General features: G+C 35.9%; 2 protein-coding genes across 2 annotated transcripts; both read right to left on the reverse strand.

Moving 5' to 3' along the window:
• Window positions 1–21: 21 nt before the first annotated feature.
• Window positions 22–14,968, reverse strand: ubap1lb (ubiquitin associated protein 1-like b). Its single transcript, XM_084405814.1, has 6 exons — window positions 14,828–14,968; window positions 12,177–12,319; window positions 8,452–9,036; window positions 5,445–5,642; window positions 2,416–2,517; window positions 22–1,945 (listed from the first exon to the last, which is right to left on the reverse strand). Exons 2-6 carry the CDS (start codon window positions 12,306–12,308, stop codon window positions 1,811–1,813), a joined length of 1,152 nt encoding a protein of 383 aa, XP_084261940.1. The 5' UTR covers window positions 12,309–12,319; window positions 14,828–14,968; the 3' UTR covers window positions 22–1,810.
• pdcd7 (programmed cell death 7) lies at window positions 14,388–18,955 on the reverse strand. The gene is made up of 5 exons (XM_084405813.1): window positions 17,879–18,955; window positions 16,771–16,909; window positions 16,437–16,667; window positions 15,872–15,959; window positions 14,388–15,777 (listed from the first exon to the last, which is right to left on the reverse strand). Exons 1-5 carry the CDS (start codon window positions 18,854–18,856, stop codon window positions 15,657–15,659), a joined length of 1,557 nt encoding a protein of 518 aa, XP_084261939.1. The 5' UTR covers window positions 18,857–18,955; the 3' UTR covers window positions 14,388–15,656.
• Window positions 18,956–20,079: the final 1,124 nt, after the last annotated feature.

The raw sequence follows: 20,079 nt of genomic DNA on the forward strand, positions 1-20,079 counted from the left end.
ACAGACTGAAAGGTCTCCCTGCAATTTTCCACCAAAATAAAAACTCAAGGATTTAACGCCTGAAAGTGAAGAATAACATATTTAATGATCACATATTAATGTTATTTTAAGGTACAATTGTACAATTACAACAGTATATTTGCCTTAATTTTTTATAGCATGCATAAATACATAAATAGATAAATAATAATGTAAAAACAAATTTTTTTCTTCTTATTTCTATCACTGAGGTGATTTCTTAGGAGTTTAAAATACTGCAGTTCAAATCATATTCATAATATATGCCAAAATAATCACAATATATTTTTGACCAAATCGTGCAGTCCTAAACTGTAAATAAATAAATAAAAACACTTACAAAAAGATGAAATATTTGTTTCCCTGCATGTCATTTGACCATTAACCAACATTAAAAGAACCGTAAAAATTATTGTTAAATCTATTGTTAAATTTAAATATTAACTTAAAATTTTAGGTGGTATACAGTCATGGTCAAAATTATTGGCACCCTTGGTCAATACTGTATAAACAAAGCAACCTGTAAAATTTTGCATTAATCCCTTTTATCTTTAATTAAAAACAATTCACAAAAATCAAACATTTCACTGAAGTAAAATTATTGAAAATATGAGGAAAATCACATTATGAAATAAATGTTTTTCTCAAATACATGTTGGCCACAATTAATTGCACCCTTTTATTCAATACTTTTTGCAACCTCCTTTTACCAAGATAACAGCTCTGAGTCTTCTTCTATAATGCCTGATGAGTTTGGAGAACACCTGACAAGAGATCAGAGACCATTCCTCCATACAGAATCTCTCCAGATCCTTCGGATTCACAAGTTCATGTTGGTGCTCATTCTCTTCAGTTCATCCCACTCATTTTCTATGCAGGTCAGGGGACTGGATGGTCACGGCTGAAGCTTCATTTTGTCATCAGTGACAAATTTTGGATCATTGTCCTGATTGAAGATCCAACCACAGCCTATTATATGATTTCTAGCAGAGGCTGTCAGGTTTTGCAAGAATCCAGAATGTATCTGAACAAGAAGTCCAGGACCTTCAGCAGAAAAAGAGGCCCAAAATTTCACAGATTCAACAGTATATTTAACCGTGGACAAGAGGTACTTTGTATCCCTGTTAGCACTAAACACATCTGGTGGGGTTAATGCCAAAAAGCTTTTTTTTTGTTTCATCTTACCATAGAACCAGGTCCCAATTGAAGTTCCAGTCGTGTCTGACAACTGAATATGCTGGAGTTTGTTTTTGGATGAGCGAGGAGGATTTTTCTTGAAAACCTTCCAAACAACATCTGGTGATTATTTTTGATAATTTTTTTAGGCTTTCTGACCCCAAGACCCCCTCGATTTATTTTTACAGCCATCTTTGAATATATCCATTAAGAGTGGCAATAATTCTGACCATGACTGTATGCATGTATGCATGCATGTATATATGTATATGTATATATATATGTATATGTATGAACACACATCCATACATATAACAATGCATAACAATTCTAATGCATTTCACAAAGTCAATTAATTTGATGAATTCCAAGGATGTTTGTTTAACATTTCTATAAATAAAGCAAAGGTTTGACTGCTATGGAAAACACTATAACAATGTGTTGTTACAGAGTCATTCTCTGGTGCAGATTGTCAAACTGTGCTTCTCCCCAAGGCCTCAACACATCATGTCTAGAATGCGCAACGAATGAACACAGTTCAGCATATGATATATAAGCAACAGCTATATGAGCTCTGCGAACAGCTAGAATTCACTTCATCATATCATCGACTGGATCAGGCCACGCGGGTCATGAGTTCCTCCAGGGCTCGCTCTCGGTGGTTCTCGTGCACGAGAAGAACCTCTTTAATGGCGTTCTGCTGGAAGCCCATTTCATTAAACTGAGCAAGAAGGTGAAGGAACTCCTCAGCCTAAAATAGAGGAAAAATATATGTTAAAAAATACAGTTCCATTCAAAAGTTTGGGGTCGGTAAGATTTAAAAAAAATTTTTTGAATGAAGTCTGAACAGTAATATTGTGAAATATTATTACAATTTAAAACAACTGTTTTCTATTTGAATACATTTGAATTTTCAGTATATTCCAGTCTTCAGTGTCACATGATCCTTCAGAGATCATTCTAATATGCTGATTTGCTTGCTCAAGAAACATTTCTGATTATTATCAATGTTGAAAAGAGTGTGCGGCTTAATATTTTTGTGGAAATTGATTTTTTTTTTCTTCCCAGGATTGTTTGATGAATAGAAAATGTTAACATCATAAAAGCCTTTACTGTCATTTTTGATCAATTTAATGCATCTTTGATGGATCTTACTGACTCCAATCTATAGAATTCTGGTACTTTCGGAAAAACAGAAAGTTGAATTGGCTCAATGCATACCTTGGTCTCACAGTTTTGAAACATCTCGAGAGCTTCTTCAACCTGACTTTCATCATGGCCGAGTTCACATAACCGATCGCACGCAACCAGATAACGCAAGATCTGCAAGAGAACAAGCAAAAATTCTTCGTACTGTATATGAACACAAACAGAGAATGGACATCATATATTCTTAAAAGGACAGACGTTTCATGTTCAGGATCAGATGATTTTGTCTGAGAGCAACGTAACAGATCACTTTAACTATAGGAACGAGATTGAAGAAAAGCCCTCTGAGATTCTCAGACACTTACTGAAAACAAGGCCAAGTTGTAATGGACTTTAGGGAAGACCGGTTTATCCTGTACCACTAAGTAATTAGATAAACTGATTGGGTTATAAGGCACACAGTACGTCATCATTGATATGGACTTATGAAAGATCATTAGCTGAATCTGAGCCGTTATAAGTCATGATAAGATTTTATGTCAGGTTCAGAGTGGACTGAAAGCAGAGCGGTGTGAAACGTGAGAAGCGTGTGGATAAGAGCGATGGAGGACCGGCTGGTCTGTTTAATCTGTGTAACAAGATGAGCTTGGTTGATTCAAATCTGATCATCCGTCCCACCAGCTGTCTGATGTTGTCATGCTGAGCGGGCCACTGGGTAACTGAGGATACTGACAAATATAAACTCATCAAGTCTCTCTGCCCAGTCAGTCAATGACTTCACAGACACATCATCACATCCTTTAAGGGCTTTCAAGTAATATAATGATCTAGAACAAATTCAAGTTACTTTTAATTTGGACAAAGCCAAGTAAATATTTAATGTAACTGGCACTGCAATGCTTAATACTTGGTACATCTTGATTTTTTGAAGTTGTAAATAAATAAATAAATAAATAAAAAGACTATTAGAGTAAGTTTTACAAGAAAAAAACTATTCCAGCCTTTCTACTTCAGAATTTCATTGTTAAATCCGATGTTACTTGTCGTTTGTCGAAATTTACTAGCAATTTAAGAGTGACAATTGTTTCAACGTAAATCCTAGACCAATTTTTTTTCAGTATTGAAATGAAATCATAAGCTGAAAAAAAAACTGACATTTATTATAAATAAATATTAATAACTTATAAAGTTTCTATTATTATTATTAAACTTAAAAAATATATATAAAAAATTAAGAATAATAATTACAACAACAAATTAAGACATTCCTAATAATTTTATGACATCTACCAATCAGATATCATATGCAGTCAAAAATGAATGAAGGCTTCTAGGTAGACAAGATGTGATGCAAATATTGAATTTGTATGGTACAAATATTGGATCAGTATTGAAAATCTATCCAATCACTTAAAGGAATAGTTCACCTAAAAATGAAAATGTTGTCATTATTTACTCACCCTTGGCCTCAAGTTGTTCTGTTGAACACATAAGAAGATATTTTGAAGAATATCGGTAAACAACTTGGGGTGAGTAAATGATGACAGAATTAACATTTTTGGGTGAACTATCCCTTTAATATAATTTTCATAGATCAATAAAGAGCAGAGCAGCTTTTAATGTCTCTTCAGCAAACTTCTCAGGTGATTTACTGTAAGTCTTTTCTCATGGCCCCTTTTAAATAAACTTCAATGTAATCTTCCCACAATGCCCAACAACATTAATGAAATTGGCGTCATGTTAATGATTAAGTGTTCTCCTGAGGGAACCTTTGTAATGCTGAGAACTAGATACTAGCACATTGTGGAAACTTCAGGGGGATCTGGTGTCTATTTTTGTTGATTTTTTTCCCCTCCTCGTAACCAGAATCAGATTAAAGAGGATGGAACCAGATGTTTTGCTGTGACACGGAGCTGAAACTGAAGCACATAGGGATTGTGAGTAAAACCTCTGGCAATAATATCTGACGTTCCTTAAGTTAGTCCAGATCAATACAGAATATCTGAATATTAAAAATCACAGAGCAGGTGATTTCCAAACCTTCTTCATCCTGGACTGACATATGCCTTCACTGACATTTTGTTTGCGAACCTTGTAGTAGTGAACTCATAAAAGAATAGAATTTAATATATCTCCAGATGTGAGTGACACAAAAATATTTGCTTTAGTATTTGAAATGCTTTTTTAAAGTCTACCACCATAAACATCTGAGAGATATGAATGGACTGAATATCACACGGTTACCTCACCATTCAAAAGTTTGGGTTGGTAAATTGTTTTAAATGTTTTTGAAAGAAGTCTAATGCTTGAGTAATATAAAAGTCACCAAAACTATGAAATAACACAAATGGATTTTATAGTGACATATACATTAAACATAATAATAAAAAAAATATTATATTTCAGCTTTCACACTTCGTACATGGACTAAACCAACTTCAGTTGTTGATTGCTTCTTCATTAATCAGTTCAATTAATACATTTCAATGTAGTGTTAGTTTAGTATTATTTATATACTCTTATAGCATTTATTATTATATTTAAATTGCTTTTATACTGATATTTTGCTATTTTTTATAAGTTTTAGTTTTTATTATTTATATTTAGCTTTAATTTTGTTAAGTTTTAGTAATTTTAGTGCTACAATTGCTATTTAGTAATTTATATTTTAGTTAAGGCAATATTTCTAATTTCCATTAATTAGAGTTTTTAATTTAATTTGGATAATAAGGTTTTCGTCTATTTATATTTACATTTTATATCAGTATTTTTTTCAATTAAAAAAACAATATATCATCAAAATATCAGTTTTAGCTCGATTGCATATTAAACCTAGGATCAATGTATATTTACCTATAAAACAAATCTCAAGCATTTATGCATTACGTTTTTTATGATTATATGAAAAACAAATGTGGTCGGGTGTGTCCAACTTGTGCATGTTCTTTACTGGCAACACAGCATGCACTTCATTGACCTTCCCCAGTGACACACAGGGGAGAACATCTCAGAAGAGAATCTCAGCATTGCATCTTGAGCCCCAAACGAATCCCAGCTCACATTTCAACAGTGAAGCCCAGTAACAGATCTCCCTCACTGACCTGCTCTGGACTTTGCTGGCCAGTCTTCTGGAGGGCGATGATGGCCGTACGGAGAGGGTAGCCCTGCTCGGTCACGGCCGCCAGCAGCTCCCTCTCTTCTTGGCTGAGAGCGGAGAGAAGCTCCACTGAAGAGTCCAGGACGGCAGCGTGGGAATTGAGTGGCCGTGATGGGGCCAAGGGGGAGGATGAACCCTGGGCCTGGAAAAAACAACAACAGTGCCTCATGGTCACAGTACCCTTGAGAGATGAGGGCAGGAAACACAATACTAAGAAAATCTAGAATGATAAACACACTCTTGCTGGTGCAAGTTTTAAACCAGACTTAAAAACAATGTTTTAAGTATGTCCTGAAACATTAAGCTACTTGGGGACAGATTTAGTAAACGACGCGATCCCATAAAAGTGCTGATGGGAGTGGAAAGTTCTGCAGGTGATTTACTGACAACGTGCGAATTAAAGAACACAGCTGGATCATTTCCATAATGATCAACGCAATCTACCAAGAGCAGCGTAAATTAGCGTCTGCATTTTTAGGCGTTAAAAAAAAATGTCGAAAACACCAGTAAATTGACTAGTGCAAACCTTACTAAGTGATTCATTTAAAAACTGTCCACCCACAAAAAAAAACACCTACAAATGCATATGCAATAAGGTCAACCCCCAAAATAACTGTCCACGCCTTTTCAGCGCTTATTTTTTAACTGCATGTCTTTACTTTTAACACCAAAAGAGGGTTTGTGTTGGCGCAAGCTGCTAGTAAATCTGGCCCTTAGTGTATTCAAGATATCCATTTTATCAGTATGTGTATTCCTTGAGAATCAATCCCATGACCTTGGTGTTGCTAATGCCATTCTCTACCAGCTGAGCTACAGGGACATAAACTAAAAAAAAGGAATTGAATAAAGCCTGGAAGAAATATCTAACCATGGAATAAAACAACAGCAAAGGCCAGGAAACTTTTCTGGAAAATGCATGTAACTCTTTCACGGTTCATGTTAAAACAAAACAGAAAAACTCTAAATGTAATGAAAAACTACAAGCCCCCTGCCGTACTCGGTGCACCGTGACCGCGCAGCCTAGCAGGAGATGATGTCATGGGCATTAATAACAAGTTGGATTAGACTGTCAACAAAGGCGTAACCTTGAATCGTAGCTTTGCTGAGAAAGACATTTCCAGAGAACTTCCACTCGCTAATCCAGACGAATTTGTTGCAGCTTGGGAAGATTCCAGGAGAAGACTTAGCACTCACTATTATTAGCTAGTTCATCTTCTGAGACATTAAAAAAAAATGTGCACCAAAAAAAACAAAAAACCCACAGAAGTACTTTGGAGAAGTCATTCATGTCTAATATGTGAATGAATTGAGATGCTCTGGCGGTCATTTCATGAGGAGCAACAAAATACCTCACAGTCACAGTGTGACATATCACCACAGGATTTTCAATGAATCTGTATGGAAAGTGGTGAGAAGTGACTAAATGCTTCTGGATCACATCTCTGATCTCTTGCTTAAGTGATTAAAATACCTTTCTGGACTTAATTGGAGTCACGCCAGTTCAAATATATTTATAGTAGGGTCTACAGTTGCCTTCTAAGGACAACTCTTATTGTGGGCTCTGAACTATTAAAAACTTCAGTGAACTGACAACTATGAGAAGGTCTTCTTCATAAACATACCATTTTTTTTTTGCAAATAGATTAACGAAATGAGTTGTCTCTGTCGGGTTGTCTGTGTTTATAGCCCTAAAGAGTACAAACTGTAATTTCTGGTACATCAAAAACGTACCCAAACAAGTCCAGTAAAGGGAAGTGTCGTTTATTTAACGTGTTTATTGTTTCAGAGCCACTAACGACCTGCTATTTGCAGTAAATTTGAACCGCACCTTTTGGCATCCAGATGAACCATGTTTCTGTTTTTATTTCATTACACTTGGTACTCGGCTGTGCATTAGCTTGTAGTAAAATCTATACGGATGTATCAGATATACAGATGTTTTTGAGATTGATAGAGATAGGTGGGTACAAACTAGTGTCGTACAGTTGAGTTCATTTAAATTAAAAAAACATGTAAGCAATTTATTTTGGAATAGAAATCTGGGCAAAAGTCATGAAGAGCCTTTAATACTATGGCTAAGGTCCCAAATGGTATAGGCCTACTTGATTTGTGTTCTTGTGACCATCACTTATGCGCATTTGTGAAGTCTACAAGACCATAGGGTGTCCCATTAGGTTTCAAAAAGGGTGCTCACAAGCCTTACCTTTGCATTAACTATGATGCACCCTATTTTAATGTATTAATGCACCCTACTTTGGTATTAAAACCCTATTTTAATACCAAAGTGCAGACTTATAGGAGTACCGCAAGATCTGGGGATGTCAGCAAGTGGCAGCAGGTCTAAAATAGCAGTAAATACACAGGTGAAGGGCAGTTTAAAGAGGACCAATCATGCCTTTTAACCTTTTCAGTGTTTAGTGTGTAATGTTGCTGTTTGAGCATGAAAAAGGTCTGCAAATTTACAAAGTACAAAGGTCTCTATTTCAATGCGCACTGCTTCTGAACTCCCTGAATCACCTCAATTGTTGCCTTGAGTTTTCTTCCAGGATTATACATGCCAAAATTCCTTATTTCAAATAATTCCCTCCCAAGACATACGCAAAATAAAGAGGGTGATAAGGCCAGATGAGTTGCCTTATAGTGTGTTGTCATGTCCAAGAGACACTGTTTTTTCCACCCCAGAACTAACGTGACCCATCTGACCAATCAGAACATTGTGATTTTGGGAAGGAGGGGCTTCTTAGAGACCGGAACTAAACAGGGCTGCGTTTCCCAAAAGCATCGCAAGCCTAAGCAGATTGTAGAACCATTGCCACCAATGTTCTCTACGATCAACTTCGCGAGAGATATGCAGTCAAGAGCTTAACTGACAGAAAAGATGTGATGCAACAATGTAAAAAATAAGATCTCAAAGAATAACTCATTCTAGTAGACATCAGAAGATGTTGTACCTTTAGAGCGGGTCTGTTGATGCATTCAGATTGCAAGCGGTTGGTGTTTTCTGCGGGACAAGCATTAGTAGAGCCAGCAGAACTCTGACTCCTCTGGAAGCTCCTTCGGGATGAGTAAGGCCCACAGAGGGAAGTCTGTCGGAAGTTCCCCAGACGCTGTGCGGAGAGGCCGCAAGGTGAAGGCAGGTTGAGGAAGTTTGATGATCCACAACTGTGCAAGTTTTTCAACCCTGGTCCTTGTCTTGGCAAAGCAAAATCTCTCCGTTTGGGCTGCGCTTCACCCTCGCCAAGAGTGGCCCCATCTTCTTCTGTAAAGTCTTCGTCTTCAGAGTCAGAAATGGTGAATTTGACCCGAGCGTTCATTGCGCGGTAGTGGTCCGCGTTTAGGCTGCGGCTGCGGGGACGTGGGTTGGGTTCCCAGAAGTCACTGCTCCAGCGGCTGGCTAACCTGCTCTCCTGAGGGCTGCTGAACATCATCCAGTACGGAGGACAGGTCGCCGTCAGCTCACAGGGAGAGCGGGGACTGAGGGTTGGATAGCCGCCCTGGAGACCCGTGAGAACCCAGTTCTCCAGGCTGAACTCATACTGAAACAACAAAACACAAAAGAGACATCTTTAGATTTGAGTTTCCAGTCAAGCCAAGTCACCTTTATTTATATAGCGCTTTATACAATACAGATTGTTTCAAAGCAGCTTTACAGTGATAAACAGGAAAATAATGCATTTCGGCTGTTGTTCAGCTGAAGTCAGTCCAGTGACTTTCACACACTAACATTAAAGGTATAGCGGAGGATTTTTTACTTCCGGGTGGATCACCTATACTATTGGTCCTCCTAATTGTCAATCATTCTGGTGAATCAATCAAACTTTTCAAAAAGTGGAGAGGGCGGGTCTTATCTAAAATTCGGAAAGATCCTCCACTATACCTTTAATGTTCAGTTTCACACACTTACATTAGTTTCAAACATCATTTGATGACATCTAAACCAATGTTTTAAACTTGGAGTTCACACACACACCAGATGTACATCAAAATGGAGCCAAATAGGAACATGCCAACCTTGTTATGACAAAAAAACAAAAAAACACCATGTATATTTAACTTGCAACCCTATTGCAGATATCTCAATTTTTTTATGGAATGTACAGACCAGAAAAAAATGTTTATAACAGTATCACTCTTGACATCATAAACACAATTTTGAAAGAAAAACAAATAGTTGTTTGGTATGAGCCTTGGCTTTGCTAAATCTATTGGCCAGTTGCATTAACTGCTTAGACAGGTCTTACAAGTCAGTCATCAACTTTTTTTCAGTTACATGAAAGTGTAGATTGATCCGAAAAATCAGACTGAACACCCCCTAGGCTAGCTGGTAGTTCGTCAGACAATTAAGACACAGTCTTAACATTGTGTGGCTGTTTATAAAACTACCCTATAACTGTTATAGACGAATAACAAACACTTGTACTTGTCTTGGTAAATCAATTAATCATGGCTGACTGCACGGTTCAACACAACACTAGTTACAAAAAACAAGCTTTTGTGTAGTTCTGCATCCAGACCACTAGGTGTCAGTATAAAGTCAAAGACCACTTATATTGACATAAAAAATGTTTAGGTTCAACACAACAAGGAATAATTCCCCATAACTGCATAAATACTGGACTGACAAGCCCCAAGATTTGACTATAGCAACATATAAACGTATGCTATGAGCTATTGCAATGGGAATCCTTATGAATATTAGTAACATCTGCCATTATCAGCATTATGGATCATAGTGAACATAAAACAGATGTGCAAAACACCACCAGCCAAATATTACACAATAATTTGCATTGCATTCAAGTCCTTAATGCAAAATTAAGCGTGCAATGCTCCAAGGCAGGTACACAATGTTGTTCTTGGACAGACGTGGGACAAATGACTAAGAATTTACACAAACTCAAGTTCAGCACATAGCCATAAAAGGTCCACATTAGCTTATTTCTGATTAGATTGTAATAACCTTTGACAGCAATATGTTTTCTTTACAAATACCTTGACCAGTAACACACAAACCCTTAGGAATTTTGGGCATTTTATCCCAATGGATCAGTACCAATTACATCAACAACATTACATAGATTGCTGACAGCCAAGAACTTTTTTTTTCCCCTTATTGTTTTAGGTTTTGTAATCAGAGATATAATTATACTGTTTTTGACATGGTCCCTATGTTGACCGCACACCTCCAAGATAAATAAACAGCATACTAGAAAGATCATATGTCAGTGTAATTAGAGAGTAGCCTAATCACAGATGTGAATGGGTTTGAGGTAGCAGGGATACACTTACACCAAGTGTCTTTGTATTTTCCCGTGTCCTTTTTAGTGACAGCCTGCACTCAGTGAAAATTACATTAAGTAATTGCTGTAATCACTGGATGCATTGGCAAATTACATTGAGCCTAAAGCGGTTTATGGCCGTCGCAGATGCTCTGTTGGGAATGCTCTTGAAGATCTCAGAAACACATACAGTAATTTAGTATTGGTTCAGAACTCAGAGTTCCTAAGAGAAGTGCCTCCTCTCGATCTGTTCAGCGTCTTTAATGTGATAAAGGCTGCAAAAAGTACAGTACCTTTAAAAGTTTGGGTATTTTTGTATATGTACATTTCTGAAATACATAACTTAGACAGTTACCTCTGATAACAGATCACTCTGTAATGTGGACTCATGCATTTTCTGTAAAGCTGCTTTGAAATGATGTGCATTGTGAAAAGCGCTATACAAATACATACTTTTATTCAGTAAGGATGCATAAAACTGATCAAAAGTGACAGAAAGACATTTATATTTCTATGTATTAAAGAATCCTGAAAGAAGGATCACGGTTTCCACAAACATTTTAAGCAGCACAACTGTTTTCAACATTATAAATCACACAAACAATACTAATAAATGTTTCTGGAGCAGCAAATCAGCATATTAAAATGATTTCTGAAGGATCATGTGACACTGAAGACTGGAGTAATGATGCTAAAAGTGGCTTTGCGTCACAGGAATAAATTACATTTTCAAATATATCCAAATCATTTTTTATATTAAATTGCAATCATTTTTCACAATATTTCTGTTTCTGCTGTATTTTTGATTAAATTAATGCAAATTTGGTGAGCAGTCACTGCCTCATGAAACAAAATATCAAACTAAAATGGAGGCTCTAGACGCAGTGTTTTTCTCCAGAGAATAATAGTTATCTCAGTTTTCGAGTTTGACACAATAAAAAATTCAAAGATTTCAATATGAACTCAATGTGAGCATTTCACATCCAATTTTCCCAAGAGGAAATGATCTAAGCTTCCATCCAAATTTATTTTATGGATATAATCATACTGCACGTCAGCAATTTGTATCTGTTTATTTCTCCCAAAGAATCTAGTAGAAAAACTGAGACAAAGATGATTTATTCTTTGAAAGGAGGATAAAGGGTATTTGGATGCTTTCAGGTTGTCAAACATAAGTGGAACATTATTGAACTGAGGAGAATTGACTTCATACATTTCATTTAAAAATGCCTTGGGACCAGCTAGCTAAAAGTAATCCCAAAAATGGCTTGGGAAAAAAAGAATAGCTGTAGTTTGTTTGAAGATATTAAAAGCGTGATAAGAGTCCAAATACTTTTTGAAGCCACTTGATAACGTCAGGTCAGAAACATGCAGTTTAGAGACAGGAAGTAGCAGACCTCAGTTTCCTGCAGTATCTTCAGGTAGTCGGGCAGAGTGATTTCTGGAGCTGTGAGGAGCTCAGCCTCTTCCTTTGCATCCTCGAGGACGCCGAGTGGGATCTTGAAGGGAACCTCATCCAGACAGGACATTTCACCCCTATCTGAAAACAGAAATGGCATGCAAATAAAAGAAACGTCTGAAACCAAACCGAACAATCTCACACAGTCCACTATTGATCAAAACGTTAGGTTTTATATTTTAAAATGTACTTTTATTCCTGTGACGGCAAAGCTGAATTTTCAGCATCATTACTCATTATACATCACTACTGTACATCATTACAGTGTCACATGATCCTTCAGAAATCATTCTAATATGCTGATTTGCTGCTGAAGAAACAATTATTAATATTATCAATGTTGAGAACAGTTGTGCTTCTTCATATTTCTGTGGTAACTTATGCACAATCATTCAAAAGTTCAGGGTATGAATTATATTTGTAGAAATTAATACTTTTATTTAGCAAGGATGCATTAAATTGATCAAAAATGACAGTAAAGGGATTTATATCGCATGTTTATAACTTTTTATTCAAAGATTCCTGAAAGAAATGTTACACGGTTTCCACAAAAATATTAAAAATGGGTTTCAACATTGATAATAATAAGAACCCTTATTAATAATATTAACTGCACACCAAATCAGCATATGCTTTCCGAAGGATCACGTGACACTTAAGACTGGAGTAATGATGCTGAAAATTCAGCTTTGCATCACAGGAATAAATGACATTTTAAAACATATCCAAATAAATAAATATAAAACAGTTATTTTAAATTGTTATATAATTTTATAATATTATGGTATTTTTGATCAAATAAATGCAAAAACATTTTGAAGACTTTCAGTATTGTAACGATGCATGAAAACCCCCCACATCCCCCGTTCCAGCTTCTCAGAAAACATCTAAAACTGAAACGTCTCTATATTTGTTTACCTGTCCCTCAATAGTAAGGAGACTAGAGGATTAGGGATTAAAGATTACGGAGACTTGACCACCTGACTCTCTCAACATCACCGCCATGTGCAGAGACACATGCTCTATCATATGTTTACCTGTCAGAAACCTTAGTGGGGAAAAGTGCATTCTTCTCAAGACTTTGTCAGAGTGGTTATAGAAATGATCTGCATAAAATCAGACCCAACGTTATTGGAAAAGTCCTCGTTTCCTATAGTAGTCTGATGTGTGTCCTGCACCATATGGCCTGCTGACGCTCTTCACTATGGCAAAGCGCTGGGACAGCTGCTCAGATCTGATCCTAATAATGCTGCTGCGCACCTTTTTCACCAGATGGTTTTAGATTTTCAAACTGAGCCGAGTCTTAACAGCCAGATGCTTGGTAAGCTCTTAAGTTGTTTTCCTTCTTGTGTAAGAAAGAACAATGAAAAGTTCAATAAGTTGCGGTATTCTGCCTAAACCACAGACAGAGGAGACTGTGTGTGAGCGAATAATCTGCCAGGATGCTATATGAGGACTTCCATTAAAGATGAAAGATCTGGTCTAGTACGACGTGCTTTCCTGATACTCGAGAAAACACCTTTCAGTCAAAACCCTACTGAAATAAACGCTTAATAGTTCACCCTTAAAATGAAAGAGTCTGTCATCATTTACTCGCCCTCAAGTTGTTCCAAACCTGTACGAGTTTCTTTCTTCCGTTGAACACGACAGAAAATATTTTAAAGAATGTTGGTAATCAAACAGTTGACGGTAACCATTGACTTCCATAATAGGAAAAATACTATATAGAGGTCAATGGGTGCCCTCAACTGTCTGGTTACCAACATTTTTGAAATATTTTCTTTTGTGTTCAACAGAAGAAAGAAACTCACGAAAATGATGTAAATGATGACAGACTCTTTCATTTTTGGGTGAATTATCCCTTTAAGTATATATACACTACAAAGATATTTCACAAAACAGAAAATTAAATAGATTCATGTTAAATGACAACAAATAAATAATAATATATATTTATTAGAAATGTTTTTTTTTGTTTTTTATTCTGGAATTTTAAAATGTATACTGTAATGCTGTAGAAAATAAAAGTACAACTATTGTGCTAAAATGAGGATGCGGTATATTATAGTGGTGTAAAAATGTTTGTTTTATATTATATTTGAAATGTTACACATTTTTTTTATTTAAATACAATAAAACACTTAATAATGTATAAAAAAATCATATATTAATTTTATATTGTATTACATTGTAAAAAATATATTTTTTCAAATTGTAAATTGAAGTACATTTTAAAAGAAAATACTATTTCCATCTTTCCAAATTTCATGTTTAATTCAATGCGTTACTTGCTGTTTTTTTGTAATTCTATGTGAAATTTACTAGCAATGTCTGAGTGAAAACCGTTTAAAAATTTTCCAGTGTACAGCCTTCATTGAAACTGATAAACAAAGACATTTATGAAAATAATGCATTTAACAGCATTAAAACGTACAAAGAATTTCAAATTAATTTAGACTTTTTAAACAAACATCCACATTAAGCAACCACCATTGAGTTGATCAAATATTCTTTGAAACAATTGTTCTTTAAATATATTAGCCATTTCACTTAACTCAAAAACAGAAGTTTTAATAAATGTTTCCTCACCCGTCTCCCGTGCGTGTCTCGTGTCAGTTGTGTGATGAGGACAGTGTTATCGTCACTCTGTAGAGACGTGTGTGTCGACTACCTCTGCTCCACTAATCCCATGACTAAACACACCGACATTGGCTGTTAACCTGAGCCGCTCACACCTACAGGAAGTCTACCTGAAGCATCCACATTTAGAAAACCACCATGGAAACACTTTATTTTACTCTAAACTATTATTTTGTCATGTGAAATATTACACACAGGTAAGGTATCTGAACACATCTAGATGCGTTTTCATTTATAAACACACTGAACGTGGCTATATTAAGCAGATCACAGAAAATCACCGTGATGTAATCAGTCTTTTGGCTTTTTCACAGAAGTCAACATGTGACGTGTTTTGAAGGACTACTAATAGACGGATCATCCTCCAAATAAATGGATGAATCTCAGTAAATAACCTGTACAGTTCATCTATCACCCCAAAAGAAATAAATATAGTTGCATTGTAACATTATTTTCATGAAAATTAAGCACATTGCGCCATCCTCAGTACTGTAATGCATATATATATATATATATACACACACAGAGACTATATATGTGTGTCATTTATAAATTATGAGAATTACAGAAAAATATCCAAACACATTAATGAGAATTTTGGGGAAAATGCAATTAACTGTCATGAAAAAAGTGTCACAATGTAAAAAATCTAAATGGTCCTCAAAAAAAGCTTTTTTTGGGAGAAATGTTTTCGTAAAATTCACTAAAATTAGCATCACTTAATCTGGCCACACATTTCCCCCCACAAATGTTTGAACAGTCTTTGGGGTCAAGAGTGTCATTTCTCCAGGGCCGAGGCCCAGATGTCGTCGGCTGGCGGGTCGGGCAGAACCGAGCCTTGAGGAACCGATGTGCCGTCAGGGTGCTCGACAGAAACCAGGAACTGATCCCACTCTCTCCTGTCAGGGGAAATGCAATAGGAACACATTCTTTGAGCTTTATCACATTTACTCTGAGTTATTTTTAGAGGTAACTTCTGATTTGAAAATAGACCTTATTTGAATAAGAGCAGGAAGGGAGCGCTCAGGCTGTGTGTAGTAATCATGGAACGGTTGAAGAGGGTGATCAGGTGGCAATTCGGCTAAAAAAAAAGAGAAAAGAATAGAGTTTACAATCATGTAAATGAACAATTGCATATTTTATTGCATATGAATGAACCAAAAAATAGGGAAACAAGAGCCACTGTATCTACTGTATGTTTATTCTGTACTATTTTAAGATGTGCTGCACCACATACACTCACTGTACATCGAGTGAAGCACATCTTGAAATAGTACAGGGACAGAAAACTGGCTATACTGCCAACTTGTGGTGTCCTCAGAAAAAACAAACCCTAATAGATTAAGGATCAGAAAGGCTTGGCTAGGACCTGGATGTGTTTCTCTCAAAGACACTAACGGCCAAAAGTCTGGAATCATTACGATGATGTTTTTATGTTTTCTCTTGTGCTCATCGTGGCTGAATCTATTTAATCAAAAAAGTAAAAATAGTAATATTGTGAAATATTATTACAATTTAAAATAACTGTCTGTCTATCTATACTCAAACCCAGTGTTACCTCCAAACAACATTGCGTCCACCTCTCGCTTCTTCTGCAAGAGCTTCTCTTTTTCTTTCTTCAGTCGTTTCTCGCGGTCTCGTTTGCGTTCCTCTTCCTGCTCTCCCTCCAGCATGACTCTCAGAGCTTTCTCCTCTGTCGCGTAGATGGCCGTGCGTTTACGGATCAGACTCCTCAACCGCTCCAGGTGACCATCAAATATGTCATCACTCGCTTTTCCCGGAAACATGCCTGTTAAAATTGGAAAAATTCCAAGGAAATTAAGCATTAAAGATGTGGTCATACAAACTTTCACATTAAATTGTGCAAACAAAATCGTATTTTTATGTTTTACCTTTCCTGGCTGCAGCCTCTTTCCTGAGTTTCCTGAGTTTTTCCAGTGATTTGAGGATGTCCAGCATTCTCTTGGCATCTGCTTGTTTCTTTCTGACCTCGGAGAGAACGGCATCTGCGGCCTGTTTCAACTCTTTCTCCTGAACAACAACAAAACTATTCGATCAGGCATCACTGGATGTATAAACTCATACTCACAAATGTTCACAGAAGAGGAAATTCACATATTGATACTGTATATACCTGGGGAGTTAAACATCTATAACTAAAATAAGTCAAAATATTAGTGATGTCAAGTTTTTTTTTTTTACTTTTGTTAGTTAAAGTGATATTAATAAACACTAGCTAGCATAATGAAAAGTAATATTAAGTGCACAGGGAAAAATATAAACTAATTATAAATCAACATTCCTCCCAAAAAAACATGCCTGATTTGAAATGTAATGATTGCAGAAAGGTAAAAATAAAGAAATATAATATTCTTAATATCCATTCATACCAAAATAGATAAATTATTTAAAATGCACAATATATTTTATTTATGTTCTTATCTGAGACATTTTGAGAAAAGAAAAATACTTATAATTGTTTTTTTATAATTTTTTTTATAATTTTTTATAACATAATTATATTGTTTATATAAGATGTAATATAGCATAATTATCAATTAAATAATATTCTATAATATTTAATTTTTGAATAAATTATACTCTATATTAATATATAATCATAATATGCATACATATACGTATATATATATATATATGCATGTGTGTGTGTATATATATATATATATGCATGTGTGTGCGTATATATGCATGTGTGTGTGTGTGTATATATATGCATGTGTGTGTGCGTATATATGCATGTGTGTGTGTGTATATATATATATATGCATGTGTGTGTGTATATATATATATATATATATATATATATATATATGCATGTGTGTGTGTGTGATATAAAATAAAACTAATAATATAGTATAATACTAATTAATATCAATAACAATAATATCATGAAAATGCACTGAATAACGGATAACCCAAAACTGAGCGTGTAGCGCCCCCTATTGGAAGACGCTGATATAAGCTGTCAGTTTTCCTCACTCTGTTCTTCTCCTCCACTTCTTGAATGCGTTTCATCTGCCATTTATCAACCACCGCCTCTCGTTCAGCTCGTCTAACCTCCCGTTCCAGCTCTTCCTCCTTCAGTTCCACCTTTCTTCTCCTCATCCTGGCTCTCTTCTTGTTGATCTGCAGTACTTTCCTCTTGATGCTGCGAACGCAGTCTGGGTCCTTCAGCTCGGCCAGTCTCTCCTGTATGTGCTTCTTTAGTTCTGCTGCTTTTGACAGCGTACTAATCCAAACATCTTCATTCTCCAAATTATCCTTCAGCATCTGGCACACGATATTTAACTCGGACAGCATTTGAACAGTCCCATACAGCTTTTCTTTGAACTGAGAGATGGGTGGGTTAGATTTGGTTCGCTTTGGTTCACTGGGTTTACTACTGATTCTTGAATGCAGGAAACTTTGAATCCACTGCTTATCTCTCAACAGCTGCTTGGATTCTTCATCACAAGCTGTCACTGAAGTCATTTTACTGTTGTTTTGGTTGTCATCTAGCCAGGATCTATTCGCAGACTGGTCGGTAAATGGGTAATTTTGGCGGTTGGAGGTGTACATGTGAGCTGAATGATCCGGCCTGATGTTGGACTGATATGATGGTGGTGCTGAATGTGGATATTGATGTTGATTTGGTGGGAATTGTCCACTGTGATGATGTTCAGGTTGATTCCACTGGTTCTGGAGCCAGGGTGGAGGGTTCTCAATGTGTTGAGGAGGCTCAAAGGTGACTGGAGGTGGTCTGCTCGGGTCGAAGGGTGGAAACTGGGGCCAGTGAGTCTGTACTGGTGCTGCTGTTGGATGTTGATACATGTTCCATGTGTGTCCCGCTGCAGCTGGAGGAGGCATCGGTGGTGGTCCTGCATAACCCGCGCCGTCTGTCCACACGGGAGCATTGAAGGGAGGAGGAGGAGGAGGAGGAGGAGCGCCCATGTAACCGAAATGCTGAGAGTTATCCATTATTTCATGCTAAAATCAACTAGGTGTTTGTTAGAGCGCACAGTTGTGAAGAACGTCCAGAGAGAGAGAAGGAACAGTTTCTAACCGGAAGTTGTGAAGAAAGAACGTCCGGCCGAGAAGCCTTCAAAATAAAATCCCCTTCAAAATTAAAGCAGGATGGAAATTAACATTTAGGAGTAGGACACCGGAAAAAAAGTATATTCTGATTATAAATTAGATATTTTGTAGATATTAGATATTAACAAAAGAAGATATTTTGAAGAATGTCGGTAACCAGACAGTTGATGGACTCCATTGACTTCCATAGTATTTTCTTTTCTACTCTGGAAGTCAGTGGGGTCCATTAACCGACATTCTTCAAAATATCTTCTTTTGTGTTCAACAGAAGAAAGAAATTCATACAGGTTTAAAACAACTTGATTTTTGATTCATTTTTAAGTAAACTATTCCCTTAAGCAGCACAACTGTTTTCAACATAATATAAAATATTTCCTGAGCAGCAAATCAGCATATTAGTATGATTTCTGGAGGATCATGTGACACTGAAGACAATGATGCTGTTCTCCACTTCTTGAATGTTAAATTATATTAAATAAATTGCTATAAAACTTCACAATATGAATGTACTGTATTTTTTGACCAAATGAATGCAGACTTAATAAACATAAGATACTCTTAGAAAACATTACCTATTGCATTCTATTCTGTTCTTCTTTATTCTATATAAGAAAAGCTTATTTAGCTAATATTTCATTTAAATTCTAATAATTGAAACATTTGTTAGTATTTATATATTTAATTTTGTCAATAATATCCCTCTTTTTGTTCAATACATAAATAAATAGTATTGGCCAATTGAATTTCATTGTTTTGTATTAAAATGAATAGTTTACCTACGTAAATTCCGGCATCATTTACTCATGTTGTTATAAACATTTAGGTCTTTCTTCTGTGAAACACAAAAGAAGATGTTTTGCAGGATGATCGCCTCCATCATCATTCATCTTTGTCTTCTTTCCATACAGTGAAAGTAAATGATGAATGAAAAATAAATGGTTCCATGGAAGAAAATAATGCTAGTTTTGAACATGAGTGTGAATAAAATGACAGATTTAAAAATTGTGAGTGAACTAGTGAATTAATGCTACATTTCATTATGTATTTTATGCTATGCTGTATGCATTTTGTAGGTCCATTATGCAATGTCATATTTAGTTTCTTTG

This window comes from Rutilus rutilus, assembly GCF_951802725.1.
Source record: "Rutilus rutilus genome assembly, chromosome: 3".
Classification (NCBI taxonomy): domain Eukaryota; kingdom Metazoa; phylum Chordata; class Actinopteri; order Cypriniformes; family Leuciscidae; genus Rutilus; species Rutilus rutilus.

What these genes read in the sequence shown, in the direction of transcription:
- ubap1lb (XM_084405814.1), bottom strand. Translation starts at nt 12,308, where the DNA reads ATGTCCTGTCTGGATGAGGTTCCCTTCAAGATCCCACTCGGCGTCCTC. An exon ending in TCAACAGACCCGCTCTAAAG is followed by an intron (nt 5,643 to 8,451) that starts GTACAACATCTT and finishes TGTTTTTTCCAG; the next exon opens with GCCCAGGGTTCATCCTCCCC. An exon ending in GCCAGCAAAGTCCAGAGCAG is followed by an intron (nt 2,518 to 5,444) that starts GTCAGTGAGGGA and finishes GTTCTCTTGCAG; the next exon opens with ATCTTGCGTTATCTGGTTGC.
- pdcd7 (XM_084405813.1), bottom strand. Translation starts at nt 18,856, where the DNA reads ATGGATAACTCTCAGCATTTCGGTTACATGGGCGCTCCTCCTCCTCCT. An exon ending in AAGTGGAGGAGAAGAACAGA is followed by an intron (nt 16,910 to 17,878) that starts GTGAGGAAAACT and finishes GTTGTTGTTCAG; the next exon opens with GAGAAAGAGTTGAAACAGGC. An exon ending in AGAGGCTGCAGCCAGGAAAG is followed by an intron (nt 16,668 to 16,770) that starts GTAAAACATAAA and finishes CAATTTTAACAG; the next exon opens with GCATGTTTCCGGGAAAAGCG.